This window comes from Suricata suricatta, chromosome 14 (assembly GCF_006229205.1).
Source record: "Suricata suricatta isolate VVHF042 chromosome 14, meerkat_22Aug2017_6uvM2_HiC, whole genome shotgun sequence".
Classification (NCBI taxonomy): Eukaryota; Metazoa; Chordata; class Mammalia; order Carnivora; family Herpestidae; genus Suricata; species Suricata suricatta.
Window position 1 is genome coordinate 23,373,386 of NC_043713.1, and position 26,576 is coordinate 23,399,961.

At 41.5% G+C, this 26,576-nt stretch overlaps 1 protein-coding gene and 1 long non-coding RNA gene across 3 annotated transcripts; one reads left to right on the forward strand and one right to left on the reverse strand.

Annotated features, from left to right (window-relative positions):
• Window positions 1-262: 262 nt before the first annotated feature.
• On the reverse strand, window positions 263-14,976 carry SKA1 (spindle and kinetochore associated complex subunit 1). Its single transcript, XM_029922456.1, has 7 exons — window positions 14,829-14,976; window positions 14,119-14,217; window positions 9,308-9,432; window positions 7,416-7,513; window positions 4,405-4,542; window positions 1,337-1,506; window positions 263-568 (listed from the first exon to the last, which is right to left on the reverse strand). Exons 2-7 carry the CDS (start codon window positions 14,204-14,206, stop codon window positions 420-422), a joined length of 768 nt encoding a protein of 255 aa, XP_029778316.1. The 5' UTR covers window positions 14,207-14,217; window positions 14,829-14,976; the 3' UTR covers window positions 263-419.
• LOC115278024 lies at window positions 12,866-24,620 on the forward strand. 2 transcript variants are annotated; one of them, XR_003902643.1, is made up of 3 exons: window positions 12,866-12,976; window positions 23,134-23,319; window positions 24,230-24,620. It is a non-coding gene; the product is annotated as an uncharacterized LOC115278024 (long non-coding RNA). The 2 variants fall into 2 exon arrangements; XR_003902642.1 differs by lacking the exon at window positions 23,134-23,319.
• The last annotated feature ends 1,956 nt before the right edge of the window (window positions 24,621-26,576 follow it).

Below are 26,576 nucleotides of genomic sequence, written 5' to 3' on the forward strand. Positions count from 1 at the left end.
TAGTAAATAAGAACGTTAAAAAAAAAAAAAAGAGGAGCTCCTGGGTAACTCACTGTTAGGTATCTGGCTCTTGATCTTGGCTCAGGTCATTATCTCGCAGTCTGGGAGATCAAGCCCTGTGTCAGGCTCTGTGCTGACAGCGTGCAGCCTGCTTGGGATTCTCTCCCTCCCTTTCTGGCTCTCCTCTAAAATAAATAAATTTTATTTAAATAAATGAAAACTTAAAAAAAAAAACAGATCTGGAAAAAATACTTTTAAAAAGTGAATTTTAAAATACATATGCTTTATTTACTAAAAAGTTTTATAGTCGAGCAGAAAATGGGAAAGGCAAAGAAGTTATATATAAGAAATTACACATAAGGAAAGTATAGGAGTGCCCTCTGTACCCCACTCTGGGCCAGCTACAGCTCAGGAGGACGTCAGGTTATGACGTAGCGGGTGAGGCCTCCCCCTCGGACCTCCGAGAGCCTCCGGCAGTGTCGCAGGATATTGAGCATCACATGAAACCGCTTGTCGGCCTTCAGAGCTGTGAACTCCTTTATGTCCGCTTCCACTATAAAATACTGTCCTGGAAAATAAAGATATTTGTGCTAACTTTCACGAGGACAACTTTCAAGATGAGTCTTTAATGTGGTATAATGTGAATATGAATAACATTCATCATTTCTACTTTGACTAGGCAACTGGAGTGAAAGGCGGTATTCTTGCTAAAAGAATCATTCGAGTGCAGTTGCACAGGATTACGGTAGTGTTTTAGAAATGTAGCTATCTGTTGGTATCTTCTGAACAGTTCACTTTTCAAGAGGGAAGGTAGTATAGGGGTTGAGAGAATGAAACCCGTGGCAGCTCTGTCTCTTAACTGGCGGACCTTGGGCAAGTATCTTAAGTTCTCTCTGCCTAATCTGCAAAATGGGATAAAGGGTTCATACCTCGTAAGACGGAAGGATGGATGGCGCATGGTGAGAGCTACAGAAGTAGGACCAACTGTTTTCATACTACTTCTTCTAATTCTGAAGACACTGGGAATAGTTTCATAACAGACTCTAAAGCCGTGTTCCCCAGCCTCAGAACTACAGACACTTCGTTTCTGCGGAAGCTGTCTTGTGCCCTGCACTTTAACAGCATCTGTAGTCTCTAAATGACAGTAGTACCCCCAACACTAGTTGTAACCACCACAAATACCTCTAGAGATGGCAAAAATGTTCCTTAGTGGGAAAACCACCCCTGGCTAAAAACTACCTCTCTAGATTCATAATTTTCTAGAATAAGTTTTGCTTCTCATGAGTTACACTCCAAACAGCTGACGTGCACACATAGATATGCTATCGTTATTTACCTTTGGTATCCTTTGTTTCTTCATCAATAAATCTGTGATAGAGATTTCTGGCCACGGAATTCATAGACTTCTTTGGCTGATGTAGGATCTTATATTTACTAACTACTGCCTTGTTGATTTCTTTAATAACATCATTAATTTGGCAATAGGTTAAGCGGGATTTCATGTATCTGCAAATAAGTGTATGATTAATTTTTTAAAAGAATCATTATACAAAATCATTTTCTTTGAAAAACATCAATGTTGACTTTATACAGTAACAGCTATTAGAACTCTTTATACCCAAAAAAGCACAACTTCCAAATAAACCACACATCTCTCAGTAGTTAAAAAATTAAAGAAAGACCACAACGTATCAGTTGCTTATCTTCCCTACTAATATCTAGATACATTAGTCTCCATTCACTACCTACAGAACTAATACTACAATTTAAAATAAGAGCTCAAACACGGATTCAAATGGACTGGTTAATGGCAAGTCAGAGGTTTATTTAAACATTTCTAAATGTCTGTGAGCAAGGGAAAGAAAAATTTAAATATTAATAAATTATATAACTCACACCACTAGTTTTCTGCAAACTTATCTGCTCTGAGAAAGACAGCAAAGAGGAGGAGGAGGAGGGAAGAAGATGGGCAACAAAGGCCACAACAGAGATGGGATTTCCGATCAGGACAGAGAGCCACCCGCACAGGATGGCGGCAGAGGAGACGGTCTGGGGAGGAGTCGGAAGGCGGAGAGAAGCCAGTGCACAGCTCTGGGGTTCTGTCCCAGTGAGCACTGGTCTCTCTCTAAATCCACTCTTCCAGTCCCCTCTCTGCCGTGCCATGCTCCCTGTCACCTACAGTCTTAGAATATAAAAACACGAGACTTGATTTCTCTGAACACACCAAAACCAAAACCCAATGCTCTGCCTCAATTTTCCCTTCGACATACTGTGGATTCATTATGTGAAATGCTGCCCTTCTTTTCTTTCCAAAGGGGCAGATTTCTTTTTCTTTTTTTAATGTTTATTTTTGAAAGCGAGAGAGCACAAGTGGGGCAAGGGCAAAGAGAGAGGGAGACACAGAATCCAAAGCAGGCTCCAGGCTCGGAGCTGTCAGCACAGAGCCCAATGCAGGGCTCGAACCCACAAACCACAAGATCATGACCTGAGCCAAATTTAGACATTTAACCAACTGAACCACCCAGGCACCCACAAGGGGGCAGATTTCTAATCAAAACGTACTTAATATAAAATAATACATAAATATGTTTAAAGGAAAATGTTCATATTGACCTAAACACATTTTCATGATTCTCTTTTCTAAATTCATTTTTGTCATTGTTGTTTCTAACCACAATTCCCACAAAACGTTGATCCCACAAACTACTCCCTCTGCCCAAAGCAATTCCTTTAAGTTCTCTGAACTATCACCTTAATTTCCTCATACTTACCCCCTCCTCTGCCAATGTTCTCCGCATTAACTTCGCCCTCAGTATTAGCTTTTTAATGATAAATAAATAAAAGCCCCATGCGTAGAATACACTCTTCCTTACCCCAATCTTCCAAGTTCTCTCATTCAGTAAATATCCCCGTAGTTTAAAAATGAATACTCTGGGGCGCCTGGATGGCTCAGTCAGCTGAGTGTCCGACTCTGGCTTAAGTCATGATCTCATAATTCGTGAGTTCGAGCCCCACATCGGGCTCTGTGCTGACAGCATAAGCCTGCTTGGATCCTCTGTTTCCTTCTCTCTGTGTCCCTCCCCTGCTCTCTCTCTGTCTCTCTTTCAAAAATAAACATTAAAAAAAAAGAGTACTATTCCTATTCTGATTTTCTTCGTTTATCTCTTTATGGAAGCAATTTTTAAGAACCTGTCTACTCCACTGTTCTCACAGACATTCGGTTTTCCACTTAGCTCAGCTAATAAGCAACAAAAATAACAACAAAATGAAAAGCACCAAACAGAATTATCATGAAAATAAAGCGATCATAAAGAGAAACCACTGACAAAAAAATAAAGATTAAAGAGAAAGGTCAGTCTCATTTTGATGAAATATAATACAACTATTAACACCCAAGTTTACAAGAATAGCTAACAATAGCAAAATGCTCATGATAAAAAAGGAAGTAAACTGTATTTCCTGTGTAACTACATTGTTGTCATAATGATCAGAAGCAACCTATTATATACGTGAAATTAAATAAATACCCGGGTGGCAGAATTATAGCAGAGTTATTTTCCTAATGCGTATTATTTGTATAATAGAAACGTAGTAAGAAATGCAACAATATCAAGCCAAGAAACTAGGCAAAGGCCTGGAGTTACGAGAGTTTAGAAACCCAAGTTTCCATGACGGGCTCTCCATTACTGTCTTCCGTAGAGAGCAAAGAAGACCTCCCTCCAGGGACGTCACCTGGTCTCACTCACCCCTGTATTCTCCTCGGTGATGCAGGGCCCGGAACGAGTGTGGGGCGTAAGGTGAAGAACAAATGGAAACCAAACCCAACACTTGCCGTTCTAATTCTCAAACCTGTACTGCACACCTTCCTTAAAAGTACAGCAAAACTGAGGCTACTTCTAAGATGGAACTGAATAGGGGAGCCTGGGTGGCTGAGTCAGTTGGGCATCCAACTTCGGCTCAGGTCATGACTCACAGTTTGTGAGTTCGAGCCCTGCATCAGGCTCTGTGCTGATAGCTCAGAGCCTGGAGCCTGCTTCAGATTCTGTGTCTCCCTCTCTCTCTGCTCTTCCCCCGCTCATGCTGTCTCTCTCTCCTTCAAAAATAAACAAACATTAAAACGTAACTGGATAAATCTCTATCACAAAATGGTCCTGGAACTCAGCAACAGAATGATCCATCACTAGGTCTCGCTATGAAAAGAGGTCTGACAACTAAATAAAAAACATGATTTTAAGCATCTTCAAAAGACTTCCTGCATTTTCATAGTACAATGTTAAGGCTATTTTAGGAAAGATCAATATTTGAACACAGCAGATTATGAATATAATCAAGCTTTATGATTTCAATAATCATGTACGTCGACCATTAAAGAGCTGAATGTTAACATTTATCTTAAATACTTACGCTGGAATGCCATTAAACTCATCGGAAGTTATAAATGACATTTCTTTAATAAATCTTTGTTCTTTTGGGGGCTTCTTTGTGGGTGCAGGTTCCTCCGCTTTGACTGGTTCTTCAGGGTGACCATCTGATGCATTAACACTATGAACAGAGGTGCGCAGAGGTACAAGTGATTATCAGAATTTCGCAGCATACTAGCAAGTTTTCCCGACTGAAAATACTCAGTAACAAACACGAGATTCATCTTGTGATACTTTTATAGTCAGTCTTCTTTTGCTGCCCCTCCTATGGTTCATGAAGATGTGAATAGTGAAGAGAACACTGAAAACTTAAGTCCTCGAGTCTTCAGTAATAGAATTACATTTACATACCCAAAATGTGGTGCGTGCGGCTAACCGTCTTCACCAGTGATTCCTCTGGCTCCTCAAAGTCAGTATGTGCAAAGCTGAACTTGTCTTAACCTCTCAACCGCTTCTCTTCCTGACTCCATTTCTGGATGTAGAAGCATTAATCATCTTCTACTTCCAGCTTTCTAATTTATCCCATTGGTTGCTAGTATCAGTCCCTGCCTGTTGCAGACTCATTTTAGTTGCCAGCAATGGGCTTGGAACTCTTGGATTCAGTCCTGCCTAATTTTTGGAGTCAGTGAGAAGCCTAATATAGCTCCTACCCCACTAGCAAAGAGTCTAGAAATAGGCTGTAGCTTCTGAGTTACTGAGCTGCCAAGGAAGGAGCAGATCCTGGTTTCTAGCAGCAAATGAAGCCCTACTGGCTCAACTGCTCCAAAAAAGAAAAGGGATACAGGAAAGAGTAGATCGAACCTAGGAGCCAGTGAAGGGAATCCCAAGAAAGACATGGATGTAAGGTCCCAAGATGGCAGCTGAGCACCAGACACAGGGCGACCAGGCCTGACTGAGGTGGTATGACTGAAGGCCACGTTGTGGGCCATCAAGATGAAGACGCCCAATGCTGTGGTCCCCTCCACCTCACGTGGGTGCTAGCACGGGACTTCACAGTGAGCCTGGCTTGTCTGTCTTCACCAGGTGCTAGGAAGCTCGTGATTTCTCTCTCCATCATGCCCTGCTGTATCAGCTGAAAAGAGCCATTTCCACCTACGCAACGGTTCTGCTTCGACCTTGGCTGAAAACTGAAACTAAGCCATAGTGAAGTCAGAAGAAGAAAATTCCTCCTATTCCCCAGACCACATTCCTGCTGGATACCCACCACCCAGCTCACACAACCATCCTGACAAACCTCCTGTGGTGGCCTCTGGTCCTAGATTCCATTCATGACCTTGCCCAACTTCCTGTAGGGAAATCACAGGACACCCTGACCATGCCAGGCACTCTGCTGAGCTTATCTTCTTCTGGAGAACTCCAGCCATCAGCAGAAATGTGGCTCTTCTCCTACACAGCAAGGCTCGTGCCTTCCTTTATGTCTTTCAAATTTAAACAGTATATTGTTTATGGAAACACACAGGTCAGAGTATGATTATCATAAACACCAGGATGACAACCTGACAGAAGAAGGGTCTGCAGGGGAAGAAGGGCTGTAAGGCACCAGGAATATCCTATTTCTTAATCTGACTGGTAGGTACCCTGACGTTTCTTACTGTTCATTCTTCGTTAATTTCCACAAATAATGCTTTAGTCACTTTTCTGTATGTGTATATGTGTCTGTATTTATGTGTGTGTGTGTGTGTGTGTGTGTGTGTGTATTTCAAAAGTTAAAAAACTTTAGTTATCCAAGGCATATTTTTCATACACCTGGAACCCTGGAAGAAGAACCCAGAAGCCTACAGAGGTGGGGGTGGTGGATCCCTGTGAAGGCAAAACACAGGAGACCTCATATCACACAGACAAGTGATGATGGGAGACGGCATTCAGAGCCAGGCGATGAGGCGGAAGGGAGGGCAGGGATGGACAAACTCCTGCAGAGACCAGCAGCCTGGCTGAGGGCTGCAGAGAGCAAGGCAGGCTCACGGCGTGGAGTCCCCGTCCCGGTGATGGTGGCAGGGATGACAGGTGGGTAATGAGAAACCAGGTGGCTGAGCCTCAGACACATAGAGTTGGAGAGAACAGCTCATTTATCAAGCTCTCAGCAAGCAATTAAAACCGCAGAACCGGAGGTCACATCAAGGCTGGAGATGGACATCTGAGAGCATTAATAGTGGTGTAAATTAAGTGTGAGCAAAACTCAGCTTTAGGAGACACGCATAATTTGAAGCAGGCCAAGCAAGTCAGAGATCCAGGATGACAACAAAGCCCTGTGGCAGAGCAGAGAAGAATTTCAGAAAGAGAGAGGCAGCAAGATAAAATCTGAAAAGAAGCATCAGGGCCGTAGGGGGGATTTCTTGATGAGTTTCCCAAGTGCGTAGGAATAGCAGCCCAGAGACAGGCCAGGGGCTCTGCTGAAAAGGGGAGGGATAAGCACATGAGGGCGAGACCACACACACCAGGGAAACGAGTTTGAGGGGAAAAGCAAAGCTGAGTGTTTAGTTCCTTCAGCTGCTTTTAAGATGGACGTTTATTAATCTTATTTTTACTCTAAAACAGTGGCTCGTAAGGGTCAGAGGAGAGGCTGTCCCCCAGAGGACATATGGCAATGTCTGGGACTTTTCTCATTGTCACAAATGGGCGGGGGCGGTGAGGGTGCCACTGACATGTAGTTGGTAGGTAGAGATCAGAGATGCTATTAAACATCACTGTCCTCGTAACAAAGAATTATCTAGACTAAGAAGGCAACAGAGCCAAGGTTGACAAACTCTGCTCTAAGGAAAGAAATGAAGAAAAGCAGGAAAAGAGCCTAGAGGACACTCACCTGTGGGAAAGAGGAACGACATCATCCAGAAGCAGCAGGATAAGACGGGGGCAGACAAAGCGAAACACTATTTCTAGTGTGAGTGACAACACTAATGCTAATGTAATCACAAGTACATGAAAACGCAAAAAAAAGCTGTGGTGTTTAATAGTTTCACACATGCAGAGAGCATGAAAAATTACGAGTACACTTACAAGTTCTGGGTTACTGTTACTTGAGGCAAATGGGGAGGAATGTTTTCTTTGAGATGTTCCACATCTTTATAATCCTCTTCAAGAGATGCCCAGAGTTCCTAAAATTTAAAAAATGTTCCTCAATGAGCGGCCGTCCTGCCTGAGTGTGTTTTAAGAGGTGATAAAGAGCATGAAAAGACTCAACGACAATCACAATGACTGGGAGTATTCAGAACGCAGAAGAGGAGGAAAGGCACTGGCCGCGGCCACATTTTTTTGACTGCAGCAATATATTTTTTTAAGAACCCTTTGATTTCTAGATCTGTTTTTGGATAGCAACATAGGATCTTTCTCTGCTGGATTTTTTTTTTCAGAGAACAACTGCTATAAAATCACATTACAACAGCTAGGGATGACCTTTAACTTCAACCTTGGCAAGCAACTAAAAAATGCATGAAGGATTTATGTTTGTCATTCCGGTAAATTGCTTTTGTTGACTTAACAAACATTCCCCAGTGTCAGCTGTGCAACACGACCAGGGTGGCAATGCATGCCTGGAACGCATGTACGAGAAGCTACAACTTCCACGGCTGACCTGCACAATTCTCCAGCTCAATGGAACTTTCCACTGGATCATGATCGCTTGTTTTTGTTTTGTGTCGTCTTTATTTTACCTTTCACTAGAACTTGAGGCTATGAACTCATGCAGATGTAGTAAGAAAAATACTCTGCACCTTTGGAGACCTGTCATCTGATCCTCAATCATTATATGAACAAAAATTCTATGTAGGCTTCACTTCTAAACTGAACATTCGCTAGGCACACACTTAACTCTGGGTGCTCCTGGGCAGGTTAGAACTGAAACCAGTGTTGGTTTCTGTTTTGAATTTACAGGACACCTTTCTTTCAAAGAGCCAAATGATGCTCACAGCCACTAATTTCATTTCAACTAATAGCAGGATAGCCAAATTCATGCCCATTCCTACGAAAAATCTTTACAGATCTTAAGGATTATGAGGCTGAAAGAGTCCATAGAGGCCATCCTGTTCCCCCCGCCTGAACACATTAATGCTCTTAAAGGTTGAGGTAACGATGGACAGACTATTTTCCCAGAAATTATACCAGAACTTTTACTGGCTTAGTCAGTTAGAAAGCTTATTTGGGGGACACCTGGTTGGCTCAGTCGGTTAAGCATCCGACGTCAGCTCAGGTCATGATCTCACGGTTTGTGGGTTCGAGCCCCACATCAGGCTCTGTGCTGACAGCTCAGAGCCTGGAGCCTGTTTCAGATTCCGTGTCTTCCTCTCTCTCTCTGCCCCTCCCCTGATCACACTGTCTCGGTCTCTCAAAAATAAATAAATATTTTAAAACAATTTTTTTTTTAGAAAGAAAGCTTATTTGGAACAAAATGGTGTGAATGGGGCTCAAGTTTTTCTTGAGAATCCTTATATTACATTTTATAGAACAGAGCAATGCAGAATGGAAGGAACCTAAGAAATAGTTCAGTATGACCCATTAATTTCCAAATGAGGACCAGAAGACCCCAAGAGGTAAGATGGCTTTCTCAGGGTAGCAGAGAGTGGCACAGGCACCCAGAGTGACAATCTGCATGTCCCCATCCCAGGCCAGGTGTCCTTTCACACCACTCACTCTACCAGATCCTTTGTTTCCATTAAACCTACCAAGAATTATCTGGGAAATATTCCTTTTTAGTAAAGTTCAATTTCATTGGCTACCAGCACAAAGAAAGAAACACCCCTGGAGCTCAGGAGTCCTTTATATTAACACAATGCAAATGGCACTCTCTACCATTAATAATTTACAAAGCTAAGAACCTTTTAAAGTAGCCTTCAGAATTCTCTAGGGATTAGGGAATTTATGGCCCTTTTGTTTTTTTACTGAAAAAATATTACCTTAAGTGAATGGCTGGTTTGTTCTTGATACTGAATTTCCAATTCCAATTTATTTAGAAGTTCATTTACTACAATGATCTCATCTCCTATTTTATCTAATGTAGTCTTCAAGGTAGGTTCCTGACCTATTAATAAACAAAGATAATATGGCAAATAAAATATATAGAAAACTATTAACATAACTGTATTCTTTAACTCAACTGTACCCAACTCTTGGACCAGAGCTTTACTTTAGATAGAGACGAGCAGGGGAAGAGACAGAACTATGGTTTCAGTCTTAGGACCCGTCTCCATGGACAATTTAACACTTCGTTTCTTCTTCTTATTTTTTTTTATCTAGTTTATTGTCAAGTTGGCTTCCATATAACACCCAGTGCTCATCCCAACACGTGTTCTCCTCCATGCCCATCACCCATTTTCCCTTCTCCCCCAACCCCCCATCAACCCTCAGTTTGTTTTCAGTATTTAAGAGTCTCTTGTGGTTTGCCTCCCTTCCTCCCTCTCCTTAACTATTTTTTCCCCTTCCCCTCCCCTTTGGTTCTCTGTTGAGTTTCTCCTGTTTCACATGAGTGAAAACATATAGTATCTGTCTTTCTCTACCTGACTTATTTCACTTAGCATGACACCCTTGAGTTCCACCCACGCTGCTACAAATAGCCAGATTTCTTTCTTTTTCATTGCCATGTGGTACTCCATAGTATAGATAAACCACATCTTCTTGAACCATTCATCAGTTGATGGACATTTAGGCTCTTTCCATGATTTCATTATTGTTGAAAGAGGCTACAACATGTGAACATTGGGGTACATGTGTCCCTATGCATCAGCACTCCTGTATCCCTTGGATAAATTCCTAACAGTGCTATTGCTGGGTCATAGGGGAGCTCTATGGATAGTTTCTTGAGGAACCTCCACACTGTTTTCCAGAGCGGCTGCACCAGTTTACATTCCCACCAACAATGTAGGAAGGTACCCATTTCTCCACATTCTCGCCTGCATCTACAGTCTCCTGATTTGTTCATGTTAGCCACTCTGACTGGTGTGAGGTGGTACCTCAGTGTGGTTTTGATTTGTATTTCCCTGATGTTCAGCATTGTTTCATGTGTTACGACCTCATTTCTAAGTTATTGGGGTTTCTTACTGAGACAGAGAGAGACAGAGTATGAGTGGCAGAGAGAGAGGAGACACAGAATCTGAAGCAGGCTCCAGGCTCTGAGCTGTCAGCACAGAGCCAGACATGAGGCTCAAATTCACGAACTGTGAAATCATGACCTGAGCCAAAGTTGGGATCTTAACCGACTGAGCCATCCAGGCGCCCCATCATTTCTAACTAATTGGAAGAGAAGGAAGGGAGAGGTAAGTACAAAGTGTCCCCTGCATCTTTTGTTTCTGGCAAATTCCTCCACTATAATAAAACACCTAGAAATGCTAGATAAAAGAAACATCCTTTTACATGAATAGCTGAGCTTTCATGAGAATAAGGTATATCCCCAGAGGCTACAACATGAAGAGAGACACACAGACTAGGCAGTGTGTGTGAGTCAAATGTTGCAGCAGCCCTGACTGGAGGTGCAGAGGGAACCTGGGGGGAGGAGGTTGCTAGTGTCAGCAACTTAACACATTTGGTTTGAATGGGTAAGAGCCAAGGCTTTGGGACTTAAAAGTACGGGATGTTGGAAGTTAGAATCCCAAATGAGGCTTCTTCATGGGATATATCTTCAGTCAAAGTGTGAACCACAGAATTCTAATCACTGGCCAGGGAGAAAGCTTATGTTTTGGACTGGCCGTCAGGGGTGTGTGGAAGGTGGGGGAGAGTTTCTCTTCAGAATTTGTGACAGTGGCTTGGGATTCACTTGGGTTTGGAATTCATATTTACACTATCCACAGTATTCATGAAGCAGAAAAAATAATATAAAAAGTCACAGGCTGGTAATGTCTGGGGTACTTGAAAGAAACAAACACCAGACATCTGTAAAGTAGCATGCTCTCATATCCCCACCCCACCCACCCCACCTCCTAGCATCTCTCTCTAGCTCCACAGATTTGAAGATGGGAAAGCCAGAGTCTCCTCCTCCCTAGAAATAAAAGAAGTAATCAAAAAAGTTTTTTTTAAAGAATAGATCAAAAGCACAAAAGATAAACTATTCTCATAAGCGAATCTTTCTATCTTTATTTCTAGTAACCAATGATATACACATAAACAAAAGTACAATTAGGGAGGGAGGAAAAAATAAACAAAAGCACAGTTTGATCATATCAGTAGATTACGGAAGCAGTACAATGAAATGGTCAGACAGTCCAAGGCCTAAAGTCAGAGACACCAGTACCTACCTCAAGGTTGCCATGAAGATAAGTGAAAAAGTAAGAAGAGTTGAACACTGTATACCTAGTAAAACATTCAGTAAATGCTAATTCCTACTCATCATCATAATGACAAGCAACATATAATTCTAGCAAATAGAGCAATGTTAATTGCATTTGACAGGTTCGTAACAACTAAAATTAAGAAGTGGGGCGCCTAGGTGGCTCAGTCAAGTCGGTTAAGCATCCAACATCGGCTCAGGTCATGATCTCGTGGTTTGTGGGTTCAAGCCCTGCGTTGGGTTCTGTGCTGACAGCTCAGAGCCTAGAGCCTGTTTCAGATTCTGTGTCTCCCTCTCTCTACCCCTCCCCCACTCGTGCTCTGTCTCTGTCTCAAAAATAAACTTAAAAAAAATTTTTTAATAAAAATTAAAAAAATAAAAGAAATTAAGAAATGAGAGTACTGATGTCTCTACCAAGATTAATTTCAGGGGATTAAATAACTCGTTCTGATACACTGGTATCTCCAATAATTTTTAGTCACCAAAATTTTAGAGCCTTGTCTACTGATCTGTAGAAATATAATGAACTGAGCGAACACTACTTTTGATAGTAGTAATCTAGTATATTACAGCAGCCAAAAAATGTGTGGCAAACAAATTACCACTCTATTAAATAAGCTATGGATCCAGTTAAATTATTCTTCCCACATACACATGATGTGTCCCAATGTATAATAATCTAATAGGTTACATTGCTTCGGCCAGGTCTCATGTGTTGGTGGGGTCATTTGAATTCAAGGTTTAATAGTTTCATAGATCTCCAAATTGTATGTGTTTATCACACAGTAATCAAGTTCCCAGAAAGAGATTCTACACAAGCATAGTTATTAAAATTCTAGACATCCTGGGGCGCCTGGGTGGTTTAGTCGTTTAAGTGTCTGACTTTGGCTCAGGTCATGATCTCACAGTTCACGAGTTCGAGCCCCATGTAGGGCTCTGTGCTGACAGCTCAGAGCCTGGAGCCTGCTTCAGATTCTGCGTCTCCCTCTCTCTCTCTGCCCCTCCCCTGCTTGTGCCCTGTTTTTCTCTCTCTCTTTATCTCAAAAATAAATTTAAAATAAAAAAACATTTAAAAAATAACAAAAATTAAAATTCTAGACGTTCCTTTTAGATATTTCAATAGAAGTGTCATAGAAGTAGAAAGAACACTAGACTAGGGATGAGGTCACAAAACTGTAGTTCTGAGCAACCACTCATGAGCTAGGGGATCAGGCACATCACTTGACTCCTGAAGGTCATCTGTGAAATGAGGGAATCGGAGAAGATGAACTCATAAGCCCTACAGCTTCAACTTTCTACTGAGTATGTGAGTGCCATAAACTGTGTAATAGATGATGCTCCTCTCTTAGAGGTTCTCAACAAGAGAAACTGAGTCAGTTAATCGACCAACTCTTGATTTTGGCTTAGGTCATGATCTCATGGTCCTGACACTGAGCCCTGGGTCGGGCTCCGTGCTGACTTAGAGCCTGCTTAAGATTCTCGGGGTGCCTGAAGGGCTCGGTCGGTTAAGCATCTGACTTCAGCTCAGGTCATGATCTCATGGCTGATGGGTTCGAGCCCCGCGTTGGGCTCTGTACTGACAGCTCAGAGCCTGAGGCCTGCTTCAGATTCTCCCTCTCTCTACACCTCACCCACTCACACTTTGTCTCTCTCTCTCTCAAAAATAATCATTAAAAAAATATTAAAAAGATTCTCTCAATCTCTCTCAAAAAAGAAACAACAACAAAAAAAACCAAACAACACACACACAAACCAAGCAAACAAAAAGTTTAAATTATCAATTCGTAGTACAAACTACAGAAAAGTTCACCACAATGGTCCAGCAGATAGGATTCCGCCAAGAGTAAATCGTAAGTTTTCCTAGAGTGGACTGGGGAGCTGATGATGTTTGTAAACATTTTCCCAGGCTTGAAAAGATCACCTATTTCTTTGCACTGTCCCTGTCACCTCCTCTTTCAGCACTTCAAAACATTCTGGAAGATGGTTACAACCTAAGTTTCCTAACCTTAAAAATTGGACATTTTCCATTGTTTCCTAGTAATACATACTGATAAGCTTCCTCCAAAGCAGGTTGTGAGATGCATTATGGGCTATTTCTAACTCTGTGGGTCTCTTCCACTTCTATTTTCCTCCTTTATCTTTCAGTATCTCTATTTAGCTTTAGAACCATAAATGTCCCATAATCTTCAAACCTTACTGTTGTGCCTTGTGTATCTCAAAAATACATAAGCAATTAAGTCTAATTAATATGCAGTTCATGGTTCAACATAACTGGCATTTGAGTACTCTCTGCAATATCCAAAATATCAATGCGGGAGTGCTTCACAAAACCACTACTCAGAAAGTTCAAATTACCTTTCACTTAACCAGGCAGGAAAGATACTGAAAGTGGAACATAATTAAAATGCATTGTGTATGTATAATGTAAGCGGAATCTGTTCTACTTACCACAGTTTCTTAATGACAGCATTCTTTTAATATTGCCAATCTTTTCATTAATATGAGAGCATAACTGTTCCAGGTCTGAGGAGGCCATCCTTTAAGCCTCTGAAGAAACAAATAAATAAACACATTTACCATAAAAGGCCAAATTTCTGTTCACTTTCAAAATCCAATAATGGTAAATAGCCAGAAAGTCACATCTCTTTGAAAATAAAGTACAAAAAGTCAATTTCTTTTAATTTTATAAAAATCCGTTTCTAAGCAAAGTCCAGCATCTGTAGCTGAGCCTTCTGTAATCAACGCACCCCAAACCAAGGTACAGAGAATTTACGGGGACAAACGCACTGTTTATATATAAAGACAACGTTGATCCCTTCTTTACAAATGCAAAGTACACATGAGTTTTAGGAATAAATACAGTTAAGTGCCCAGAAACAGGTCCAAGTAAGCATTTCTTCCATGCTGTGGGGGTCCGGCGCTTTACGGTTTGTGGTCGGTAAGGAGGCAGAGGGAAGGGAAGGAAGGGAGTCAGTTAATCATTCACTCCGAGGGTAGGACAGAAGATCGAAAGCATCCACTCCAGCTACCCGAGCGGTGGAAGGACAAGGCCGGCTCCCCGGCTCCCCGGCTCCGCCCGGCTGCCCCGCTCCCGCACTCCACCCCCCGCCCCACAACACCTTCCGCCTGCTGTCAAGGGCACGACCCCCGACACCAACCTCGCGCGGGTCGGGAAGCAAAGCGCCCACTCTCTGCGAAATCAAGAGCCGCCGAGCCCCCGGGTCTCCGCCCGAAGCCCAAGATCGCGAGACTCGTCGCAAGGAGCGAAATTCAAAGTGCCCGCCAGGACCCGGCACCGCGCAGGCGCACATCGGCGCTCCTGGACCGCGGGCTTAGAGCCTGTGCGAGTTCCGGCGCCTTCCGGGGCCGCCGCTGGGCGGGGCTGACCGGGGCGGGGCGGGGCTGACCGGGGCTGGGTGGGGCGGGCTTTGAAGCGCCAGGCTGCCAAGGCCAGTGTTCCTTTTAGTGCTGGCGGTCCAGGGTGATGCCAAGCGGTCACCCCGTTTGGACTGCCGCCCAGCCAGGGGCGGCGAGCTCTAACTGTGAGTCTCCAAGTTGGCTGCACGTTAGAACAGCTTTTACAAATTCTAATTCCATTGAAATCAGGCACCCTGGAAGTGGGGCCCACGGCCTGATATTTTAATAAGCACCTCAGATAACTCCAAAAAGCACCCAAGTTTGTGAACTTAGAGACAGGGAGGGACCCTGTTCTCATGGAGTTTACAGCCTCTGTGAGGGCCAATACAAATTTAAAGTAAAAAAGGTTAATTATCCCTGCCGAAAAAAAAAGGGAAAGTATCCCCGAGCAGGTGTGGCATCTCCACAGAAATCAAGTGTCCAGATTCCTTCTAACTTCTGGCACCACCATCCGTAGCATCATGCATTCTGGCCTTCAGGCTGCCTGTGAAACAAGATGACCCTGCCACTTCCTTCCTCAGGCCTTGGTCTAAGGCAGCAGAAAAGAAGAGACAAGGGTAATATTATGGAAGCTACACCCAGTGGGTTCTATCTGCTTTTCACACGTCATTCACATCTGCAAGCAGGACTGGAAGGAAAAAATCATAAAAAACTTTTTTGACTTATTTAGATAGTTACATTGCATCCTCTACCATGTAGGGGTTCTGCTTGTAAGGGAGAAGGAGAGCATAGATTCTGGGTAGGTACATAGCAGCCTTGGCCATTTCTACTTATTACTTTAAAAAATCTCTTATGGAAAATTTCAAACTTATAAAGTTAGAATTTAAGATAATGAACCCCATGCTCAACCCATCACCCCAGCTTCAACCATTATTAACTTATCTCAAATCTTGTTTCATCTGTTCATTCCTGTCCTCTTGCCTTTTACTTACTGGAATATTTTGTCTATTTTTTATTATTTTTATTTTTATTTTAGATAGAGAGAGAGAGAGCACACAAACGGGAGAGAGGGGCAATGGGAGAGAGAGACAGAGAGAGACAAAGAATCCCAAGCAGGCTCCATACTCAGCACAGAGCCCTACTAGGGACTCAGTCCCATGACCCTGGGAATCTTGACCTGAGCCAAAATCTAGAGTTGGAAGCTCAACCTACTGAGCCACCCAGGGGCCCCTAAAATATTTTGAAGCAAATCTCAAATACTACATCTTTCCATCCAAAAACATTTACATATTTATCTCCTGAAAATAGAAACTCTTTAAAAAGTACCATGTTAGCATTATCACACATAAATATTTTGGCAATTATTTGTGAATACCAAATATCCAATGTTCAATTTCCCCTGATTGTATCATCATTTATTTTTAAACTCTTGGTCAGTTTGAATTAGAATCCAAACAAGAGTTATACATTGTTATTTGATTGATACATTTTTAATGTTTCTTTTAATTTTGACATACCTACTTATCTAAAGCCAAAAGTCATTTAACAGGAACAAAGCCTTTCATTGTAGGAATCAATGCAAGGCCTCAAACGTCAATATTCCAAGAAAAATAACACAGTAATACAAATTCACCCTGTAGCATCAAGGACAAACATTATCAGATTATTTCCCATGAGAAAATAAATAGGAAATGAAAGCATAAAGGCACTGAATACAAGAAGAGAAGGGGGAAATGTGAAAAAATTTGGAAATGAGTAACTGGATTACACTGCCTATTTCATATTTCTTTCTAGGACAGGATTATTTATCAACACTTCATATATAATGACAGAAACTCAATCCAAACTGACCTGACTTAAGCAAGAAAAAAAGACTTCATTTGGCTTATAAATCAGCAAAGGGTACATGTGTAGGTCTTCAGTTACAGCTGGACCCGGAAATTCAAACATCCTATTAAAGAACCACCTCCATCTCTCAGTTCTGCATTAATGCTACCCAAAACATGGGGTGTGACAGAAGTAGTTTCTGGAACATTATTTCACAGAGAAGGATGAGGAAGTTGGGAGGGATTTGTTTGAACAACAGTTTGGTGGAGAGAAGCAAGAGTTTCTCATTGGCTGAGTTGCAGGGGGAATTGATTTCTTGTAGGGGATGCAATGTACATCTTTCTCTGTTGGGGCCTGTAATTGATAATTCCTTCCTGTTGACGATTCTTCTGCTGGGGTCTATAATTGACAATTTGTCCTGTAATTGACATGGCATGGTAAGGTTCCTTCTAGCCTCCTGATTCCATGTTAGAGAGGTTTCCCTTTATATTTACGTAAGCAAGATAGAATAAATTGCTGGACTGGTTCTTGCAAGAAATGTAAGCAGGACTAAAAGCAATGTGAACTCTAGTCTTCAGGGAAAAATAATAACAATAATAACATCAATAAACTATTATTGGGTACTTAGTCTAATTCAGGTATTTTACATGTATTATCCAGTTTAATCTTTGTAATAAACTTATGAATATTTACAATTATGATCTGTAGTTTACAGATGAGGAACAGATGAGGAACTGAGGATTATAATCAAGTAACGCACAAGTCAGTATCTCAGAGCCCGTCCGCTTTCGATGAAGCCCTGTTGCCTCTTAGACGCAAGGGCTCTTTCAGTTGCTCCCATGTTTTACGTTTCTGAACCTAAAGACTTCATCATTGTTTCAGTCCCTCATGTCATGCGTATTGCACAGGTGTGATTCTGGATTATTTATGAATTCTATGTGTTTAATACCCAACTGACTTTGACCAAAAATACTTTTCTTTGTACTTCGTATAATTTCTTTCTGTTCTTTTCTTGCAGCTAGGGGACAAGTTTATTTCTGGATGATCCCAAGTCAGAATCAACCAAGATCCTCATTGTAGATAAAGATCGAATATCTCTTTAAGCAATAGGATTCTGCACTTCTGGGAAGCTGGGAAAATATTTAACCCTCTGTTTTTGATGGTGGATAGTGACCAATAAGTTTGGGGACAGCTTCCTATCTCTCCTTCCTGAAGAGGGAAAGCTCCCAATAGACGGGGAGCATTCTGAGATGTCTCCCCAGTCAGGGATAGGTCTGCCTTTGGGGAGTTTTAACATTCAAGACAGATTGTGTTTTTATACTTCCTTCTAAACTATGCTCCTTTATCTTGTTCTTAAAAGCCATTTTTTGGGGGCACCTGGGTGGTTCAGTCAGTTAAGCATCCGACTTCTGCTCAGGTCACGGTCTCATGGCTTGTGGGTTTGAGCCCCGCATCAGGCTCTGTGCTGACAGCTCAGAGCCTGGAGCCTGTCTTCAGATTCTGTGTCTCCCTCTCTCTCTGACCCTCCCCTGCTTATGCTGTCTCTCTCCCTCTCTAAAATAAATAAAAAACAGTTTTAAAAAAAGCCATTTTTCCAACTGACACCATTAAAATTCAAGGCATATATTCATAATACAGTTCTCACGGGGACCATTTCTCAATTCTCATTGCCTGTCATAGCAGCTGAGGTGAATCAGCCCAGAAAATCAAACTCCTCTTTCATGATGTTTCATACCCTAAAATGATTTATGCCTCTTGCTGGCATTTTTAGTTTTGTTTGGTTGGTTGGCTGGTGGAGGGTTGTTGTTTTTTTTTTTTCTTTTTTCTTCTTCTTTTTCTTATTTTGGAACTAGAGAGAAGAGGAGAAAGAAAAAAAGCTTACACTTTTCCCTTAGGGTTCTCTCCTCATTTTATGAAGTCTTTATCCGGTGTGTGCTTTTTTAGTGTTATAGTTAGAGCCCCAGTTTCTGGGCCACCAGGAGTCTTTAACAAAGACTCAGAGGTATGTAGTATGATTTAGAGGTACGGAAGGAAAGTTACCTGCATGAAAACTACACACATACTTCTCTCTCTGATGTTCAGAATTCCACCCATTAGTGAGAAAGAGGAAGACGGGGGCGGGGGGGGGGGCGGAATATCAAGAGACCTTCAGGTAGTCCCAGCTCAGTCATTAACTAGCTCTGTGAACTTGAGGAGTAAATGACTTCTGAGAGGATGACCAGCTCAATGCATTAGAGTTTTTTCCTTTTGAGAAGTATTTCCTGGGGCACCTGGGTGGCTCAGTCAGTGAAACACCCTACTCTTGGTTTCAGCTCAAGTCATGATCTTATGGTTGTGGGATTGAGCCCTGAGTTGAGCTCTGTACTGGGCATGGCACCTACTTAAAATTTTCTCTCTCCTTCTTCCTCTGCCTCTCCCCACTCGCATGCATGTGTTCTTTCTCTCTCTCTCTTTTTCTCTCTCTCTCTCTCTCTCTCAGAAAGAAAAAGAAAAAGGAATTCCCTCCTCCTGTGACCTGTTTTTAAATATAAACTTGACTAGGTGGAGAGTAATAGACTTTTAAGTTAAAAGGGAGAGTTAAGACTGTCCCACAGATCTTTCCTTTCCCTACTTCTTAACACATGTCCCACAGATAAGTTTTTAAAAATCCTTTCCTCCCCCTAAAATCATTAATAATTGGTTAAACTTCAAAAACTGATGTCAAGGAGGGAAGCAGAAGATTCTGCGGCAGAGGGGAGAGACAGAGGCCTGGCTCCTAGCCACACCAACCATGAAATCACATTGGAAAACCCATATAGCTAAGAGGTGAAGGAAATCTGAAGATTACCAACTGAAGGATAGCCTTTCTTTCCCCCTGTTCTTGACAATCACTCCATATCTAACTGAGTCCAGTTTCCCATTGGGAAATGACCCAAAGGTTGAAATATTCCTCAAAGGGATGGACTACTCGTTGAAATTGTGAAAAACAGAACAGCGGCTCAGTGCATTTAACAATGAAAATGAAAAGGTGGGGGAGGCAAGGAAGGAGGAAATCATGCAAAGAATGATAAAGAAAATGATCCACAGGAATACGTAAAGGAATAGCAAGAAATTTTACATCTACGTGAATTGTATGTATACCAATTAAAAATAAGACTTCATCAAGAAGAAAGTAAACAGAAACAAAAGAGAGAGAGAAAAAGGAGAGCATCAGACTTAAAAATATAAATTGAGGGGCGCCTGGGTGGCTCAGTTTGTTAAGTGTCTGACTTCAGGTCAGGTTATGATCTCATGGTTAGTGAATTCAACTGGAACCTGCTTTGGATTCTGTCTCCCTCTCTCTTTCCCCCTCCCCTGCTTGTGTGCACTTGCTCACTCTCTCTCTCAAATAAACAAATAAACTTAAAATTATATATTTATATATATATATATAAAGTCAATTAAGCAACCTCAGGTCATGATCTCACAGAAGTAGAATTGAGCCCCCAGTCAGGCTTTGCCCTGATCATGGAACCTCCTTGGGATTCTTTCTCTCTCTTTCTCCCTTTGCCCCTCCCTTGCACACTCTCTCTCTTTCTAAGTAAGTAAGTAAATAAATAAATAAATAAATAAACAAACATTTTAAAAATATGCATATATACATATAAAGACCAAAAAACACCATTACAGAATTAATACACTGAATTACAAATAACAAGGAATAGAAGAGACACCTTTGAAAATCAAGTTAAGAGAAAACCTTAAGATAATCAGAGGGCATGCAGTTGAAAGAAAGAAATTAAAGAAAACACAGAGAAGCCCACAGAAACAGATGATAGGAGCAATCCAATGTGAGGATAATTTGTGTCCTAAATGCAAGTGACCCCCATAATGGGCCAGAAGATTTAATAAAGGTGATTACCCAGAAAAAAAAATTGAGCCTCTAGCTGGAGATGCACACTGCATTCCAGGAAAATTTATTAAGGGACATTTTACAACTATAAATATCCAACTTAAGTCATTCAACTTTAAGGATAAAAAAAGAATACTTCAAGAATTCAGGTGAAAAGCAAATTGGCTACAAGAAAGAAAAAAAAATCAGGTTGGCTGGCCTCCAACAATGGTACAGTAACATCCCCCTCATATTTCCTTTTGAAAAATTTCAACCATACATAAAACTGGAAAGTGTTGCACAACAAACACCCATCTACCCTTCACTTAAATTCTTCAGATTTAAACATTTTGCAATTGTTTACTTCCTATTTATCTGTACATACATAGTGGTGGTTTTAAAACTCCACAAATATGGAGCCTGGAGCCTCCTTCGGATTCTCTGTCTCCCTCTCTATCTGCCCCTCACCTACTTGCATTCTGTCTCTCAGTGTTTCAAAAATAAATAAACACCAAAAAACATTTTTAACTCCACAAATATTATGGTGTATTGCAAATACTAGGGAAACCACTAGTTTTTTTTAAATAAAAGAAGTAGAATTTTTTACTAATAAAAAATGCTCAGGGCGCCTGGGTAGCTCAGTCTGTTAAGTGCCTGACGCTTGATTTCAGCTCAGGTAATGATCTCACAGCTCATGAGATCAAGCCTTGCATCAGGCTCTGTGCTAAACAGTGCCAGAGTCTGCTTAAGATTCTCTCTCTCTCCTTCTCTCTCTGCCCCTCCCTCGCTTTCTCTCTCTCTCAAAATAAATAAATAAACTTTAAAAAAATGCTCAACTAAATTCAAGAAAAGTAGAAAAAGAAGCCTCTGGCAACAAGTAGAAAATACAAACATGGTTGACATTAACTCCAATATATGAATAATCTCTTTTTTTGAGTATAGCTTTAAAAAAATTTTTTTTGGTCTTATTTAAATCCAGCTTAGTTAACATCAGTGTAATAATGATTTCAGGAGGAGAATTTAGTGATTCATCATTTACATACAACACCCAGTGCTCAATAATCACTTTAAATGTGAATGGGTCTAATTGCACTTATTAAAAGACAGAGATTGTCAGAGTGGATTTTTTAAAGTTTTTTAACATCTGTTTATTAGTGAGAGACAGAAAGAGACAGAGTATGAGCATGGGAAGGTCAGAGAGAGGGGGAGACACAGGATCTGAAACAGGCTCCAGGCTCTGAGTTATCAGCACAGAGCATGACGCACGGCTAGAACTCACAAACCGTGAGATCATGACCTGAACTGAAATCAGATGCTTAACCGATTGAGCCATCCAGGTGCCCCTGTCAGAGTGGATTAAAAAAAAAAAATGTAAGACCCAACCATACATTGTCTACAACAAAACCAATTTAAATATACAGAATCCAACAGATTAAAAGTAAAGGCATGGAGAAAGAGAACAATGACAATGCTAATCAAAAGAAAACTAAAAGAGTTATATATATATTTTTGACAAAGTAGACTTCAGAACAAGGAAAATTATCAGGGATAAAAAGAAACACTACAGAATAATAGAGGGGTCATATTCCATAAGACATACATCTTAAAATGTATACACCTAAAAACAGAGCATCATAATATGTGAGGTAAAACCCGATAGAAATAAAAGAAAAAACAGACTAAGGCAATGTTACAGTTGGAGCTTCAACATTGGCCTGTCAAGAACTAATAGATCAAGCAGGCAAAAAATTGTTTATGATATAGTTTGACAGAATACTATATATTGATCTAATTGACATTTATGGAATATTCTGACAAACAAAAGCAAAATACACATTCTGTTCAAGCTTGCATAGACCATTTACTGAGACAAGCCATATTCTGGATCATAAAGTACACCTTCTTATTTATTTATTTATTTATTTATTTATTTATTTATTGCCCAGTGCTGGGCTCGATTCCATGAACCGTGAGATCATGACCTGAACCGAAATCAAGAGTAGGACATTCAACCAACTGAGCCACCTAGGCACTGCATGGACCATAGAGCACACTTTAACCAATTTAAAAGACTACAAGTAATACAAAGTATATTTTTAGACTACGATGGAATTAAATTCTTAAAAGTCATGTCTCCAAATAGAATCACGTTGTTGGGTTAGGGCTTCAACGTATGAATTTTGAGGGGACATGACTCACTATATTGTATACACACACACATTTTCAACTATGAGAGGTTGACTTATTATGTCTCTGGCTTCTAGAGTCTAGCATTTTAATGCAACAGAATGTGTACATGTAATAAAAGAATAAGTTGAGAAGTTCAGCTGCCTATTGAGGGTAAGGGACAAGGAGACAAATGAAAAAACTTACTTAATATTATTTCAATAATAAGAAAATCTTTCTTCCTTCTCCCTCACATATTCTAGAGGATGGTTGTTGCACTTGGGGGAGATAAAATGTCCAACCCAAACAACAACAAGGTATAAATAACCCTTTGAATCTTGACCGGCTGCGGCTAAGCTGACCTCAAGAGAGACTCGGAGCTGACTGGAAATGAATAGAACAGCAGCTGTATAGTACAAAATCTCTCCAGTTTTTCACAGAGATTGTATGTAAGTTTTCTGCTATATGCTTAGTTCACACAAAGGAAAGAGTAAACACTACATACTCAATGCTTTGGCAAAAATAAGATGGAGAAAACCTGGGTAATTTGAGGAGAATTTAATTAAAGGGACTGCTTAAAATAGGTAGCAGAGTTTTCAGAAGGTAACAATTGGTGGTGCAGCTCCCTGGGGATTATGACCTTGGGGAACAATTATTAACTCTAAGCGTGAAGACTAAAAATCACATGAGTTTGGGGAAGCTGCTCTGGCCTCTGGTCAGGTTCAGAGGACTCCCGTCAGAAACTCAACAGGAAGGAAGCTGGGAGAATACATATCTGCCTCTATTCTCTTCCCACCTGTGGGTCTTCTTCTGCTAACCGCTACTCCCATCGACTGGACCCATCCTGAAGCTAGGAGGCAAAGGAAAATCTTGAAGCAGTCCATGTAGGTTAGGACCCTTCAGTCCAGGACTGGGTGGAAAATCATGGAGAGTGGAGCTTGAGGAGAAGACAACCAACACATACTTAGGTTGCAGCTTTCACATTTTGATATACTTTGTGAATTTGGTAAAATATTTTTAGAACAGGCATCAGTATTTTATGTATAAATAGTTGAGATCAAGTATATAAATAACAAAACTGTGTCTTTTGACAGAGACTTTTCCCAAAACATTAAACACTTAAAGGACATTGTTATATTGGTATTTATAAACTGACAGCTTCCAAATCTTGAGGTGGAGAGAAGCAATGCTTGCCAAATTTTCTAGAATCAACTGTGTACTGACCCCTCCCCCAATTCATATGTCAAAGTCCTAACCTCCACTACCTCATGTGGAGAAGGGGTCTTAAAGGGCTACTCAAATTAAACTGAGGCCAATAGGTGGGGACTAATCCAATATGACTGGTGTCTTTATTAAAAGGCGATACTTGGACACAGACACACATGAAGGGAAGATAAGGTACAGAGTCACGGGGAATACATGGCCATCTACAAACCAGAGAGAAAGAAGCATGAGACAGATCCTTCCCTCACAGCCCTGAGAAGGTACCAACGCTGCCAACACCTTGATCATGGACTTCCAGCCTCCCGAACTGTGAGACAACAGATTTCTGTGATTTGTGCCACCCAATCTAGGCGCTTTGTTACGCGGGCTTAGCAAACCAATATAGGATACGTTGCTACACCGGGCTCTGGATTTACTGATTAAGTATAATGAAACCAGGCTCTTCCTGGTGATATTGTCTTTTTTTTTTAAACCATGAGCTCTAAAAGAAACGTTGTTTTGCTCAATATATTGTTTAAGAAACGGTGAGAGGGTTCATTCGATTTTTATGTAGTTCCTTAAGAGTTAAGCTTCGAGTGGGGAAGTTTTGGTCCTTGATGAAGCCACAAGGATGAGGTTTTACCATGAAACAGAATACTTGACCTGTTTTTGGTATCCATAGGGCTTCAACCAAATCAACGTTTTACCCGGAACACGTATTTGCCGTCTTCTTCAGAGTTAGTAAAACCAACGCTTGCTTTATTGGAAGGCTGGTTGGAAGGCGCCGTTGCCGCGTGGCCACTAGATGGCAGGCCAGCAGCGTTCTTCCGGAGAGCACAGCGTAAACAAGATGCAAATTCAGGAGACTGTGGGGATAGTTTGCGAAGATCAACGAAAAAGTTTAGTTTTAGTTACTTTTTAGTTTATCTTCATATACACTTCACTATCTTCTTTCTTGCGCTCGCTTTTTCTTTTTTGAAACTAGCGCATGATTTTCACTGCAAATCTGAACAACGTGGAAGAGTGTAGAGAATACAATCAAAACTCTCATCATTCCACCTGTCAGAGCAAACAGCTGGAGGCCCTGCTCCGGAGGATAACATGGCTAGGGCGGGGACCATTCCCAGCATTCTGTGTGAATACCTCTGCTCAGGTTCCCTCCCCGCCCCAGCTCTCGGGAGGGGAACCAGATCAGAAATGGCGTGAGACATATGGTCAGGGGGTGAGCAGGGTGATTGGGGCCTGACTCCGTGCTTCCCCGACAAAATTTCCTTCGTGGCTGTCATTTTCAAAGGAAAGCCCAGGTTCCTTGGCCTGACACACAGTTCTGCTGTTGACCTGGCCCCTGCCAGCCTCACTAACCTCACCAACCACCCCTCTTGCCCAGCATTGATGCCATAGGAGCAGCTAGTAAGATTTGATAGATGAGTTCACCACTTAACCCACCACCAAGAAATAACCCTCATGAATCAGCTTTAAGATATAAACTGTTTCTGGAAAATCATCATTTGCAGTCTTAAAGGCCCTTCAGTCTCCACAACATTGACACCCAGGAGGGCTGTCGCCTTGTGATGGGGTGTGTATGTCCCGAGAGAGCTGCAATACCGGGAAGCAGATGACCTGGGCATGGAGCTGGCCATTAACCAGCTCTGATGGAGCCATAGGAGTCATGCCTTTGTCTCTCAGTCTTCTTCCTGCTGGCCATCACCACTTTTTGTGACCAGTTCGGCCCTGCTAGTGGCCTAGCTGAACCCAGCGTACAGACGTGGACAGAGAGGGAGGGATGGAGGTCTGGAGGGACTGTAGTCGTGTAGAAGACCAAGGGAATGCTGCTCACCATTGAATATTGCTAGGTTCTGCCTTCCGCTGTAGACCGTTGCTATAAACACCCCAGTTCCTTTGTTTCTGCCAAGCCAGTACAATACTCCAGACACTACCCCATCCACATATATGCAATCATGGAGATGCTGGCTTAGCCCCCGCACCATGTGCGGCACAATGGAAGACCCGGGTGGTCACACCTATCCCAGGCATTACTGCTGGGGATGTAAAATGATGCAGCCACTTTGGTAAACAGGCCTGCAGTTCATTGAGTGATTAAATATAGAGTTATCGTATGATCCAGGGATCCCATCCGCAGGTGGTAATTCCCAATAGTAATGAAAGCACGCGTCCATGCAAAACTCATCCACACATGTTCATAGAGGCATTATTCGTAATTGCCAAAAAAACGGAAACAGCCCAAATGTCCATCAACAAATAGATGGATGGAATATTATATATCCAAACACTGGGATATTATTTGGCCATAACAAGGAATGAAATACTGATATATGCTACCACAAGAAGGAATCTTAACATTATGCTAAGAAACCAGTCACAAAATGCTAATATTGTATGATTCCAGAAATATGAAATGTCTAGTCTAAGCAAATCTACAGAAACAAAAAGTCGATTTTGATTGCCTGGCGCTGGAGAAGTTGGGGAGAAGTGAGACGTGTCT

Bases quoted from the DNA above. Each gene is read 5' to 3' on its own strand.
- SKA1 (XM_029922456.1), bottom strand. From the start codon at position 14,206: ATGGCCTCCTCAGACCTGGAACAGTTATGCTCTCATATTAATGAAAAG. The intron at 7,514-9,307 runs GTAATATTTTTT...TTTAAATTTTAG, and splicing joins AAACCAGCCATTCACTTAAG to GAACTCTGGGCATCTCTTGA. The intron at 569-1,336 runs GTAAATAACGAT...TTTATTTTCCAG, and splicing joins AGAAACAAAGGATACCAAAG to GACAGTATTTTATAGTGGAA.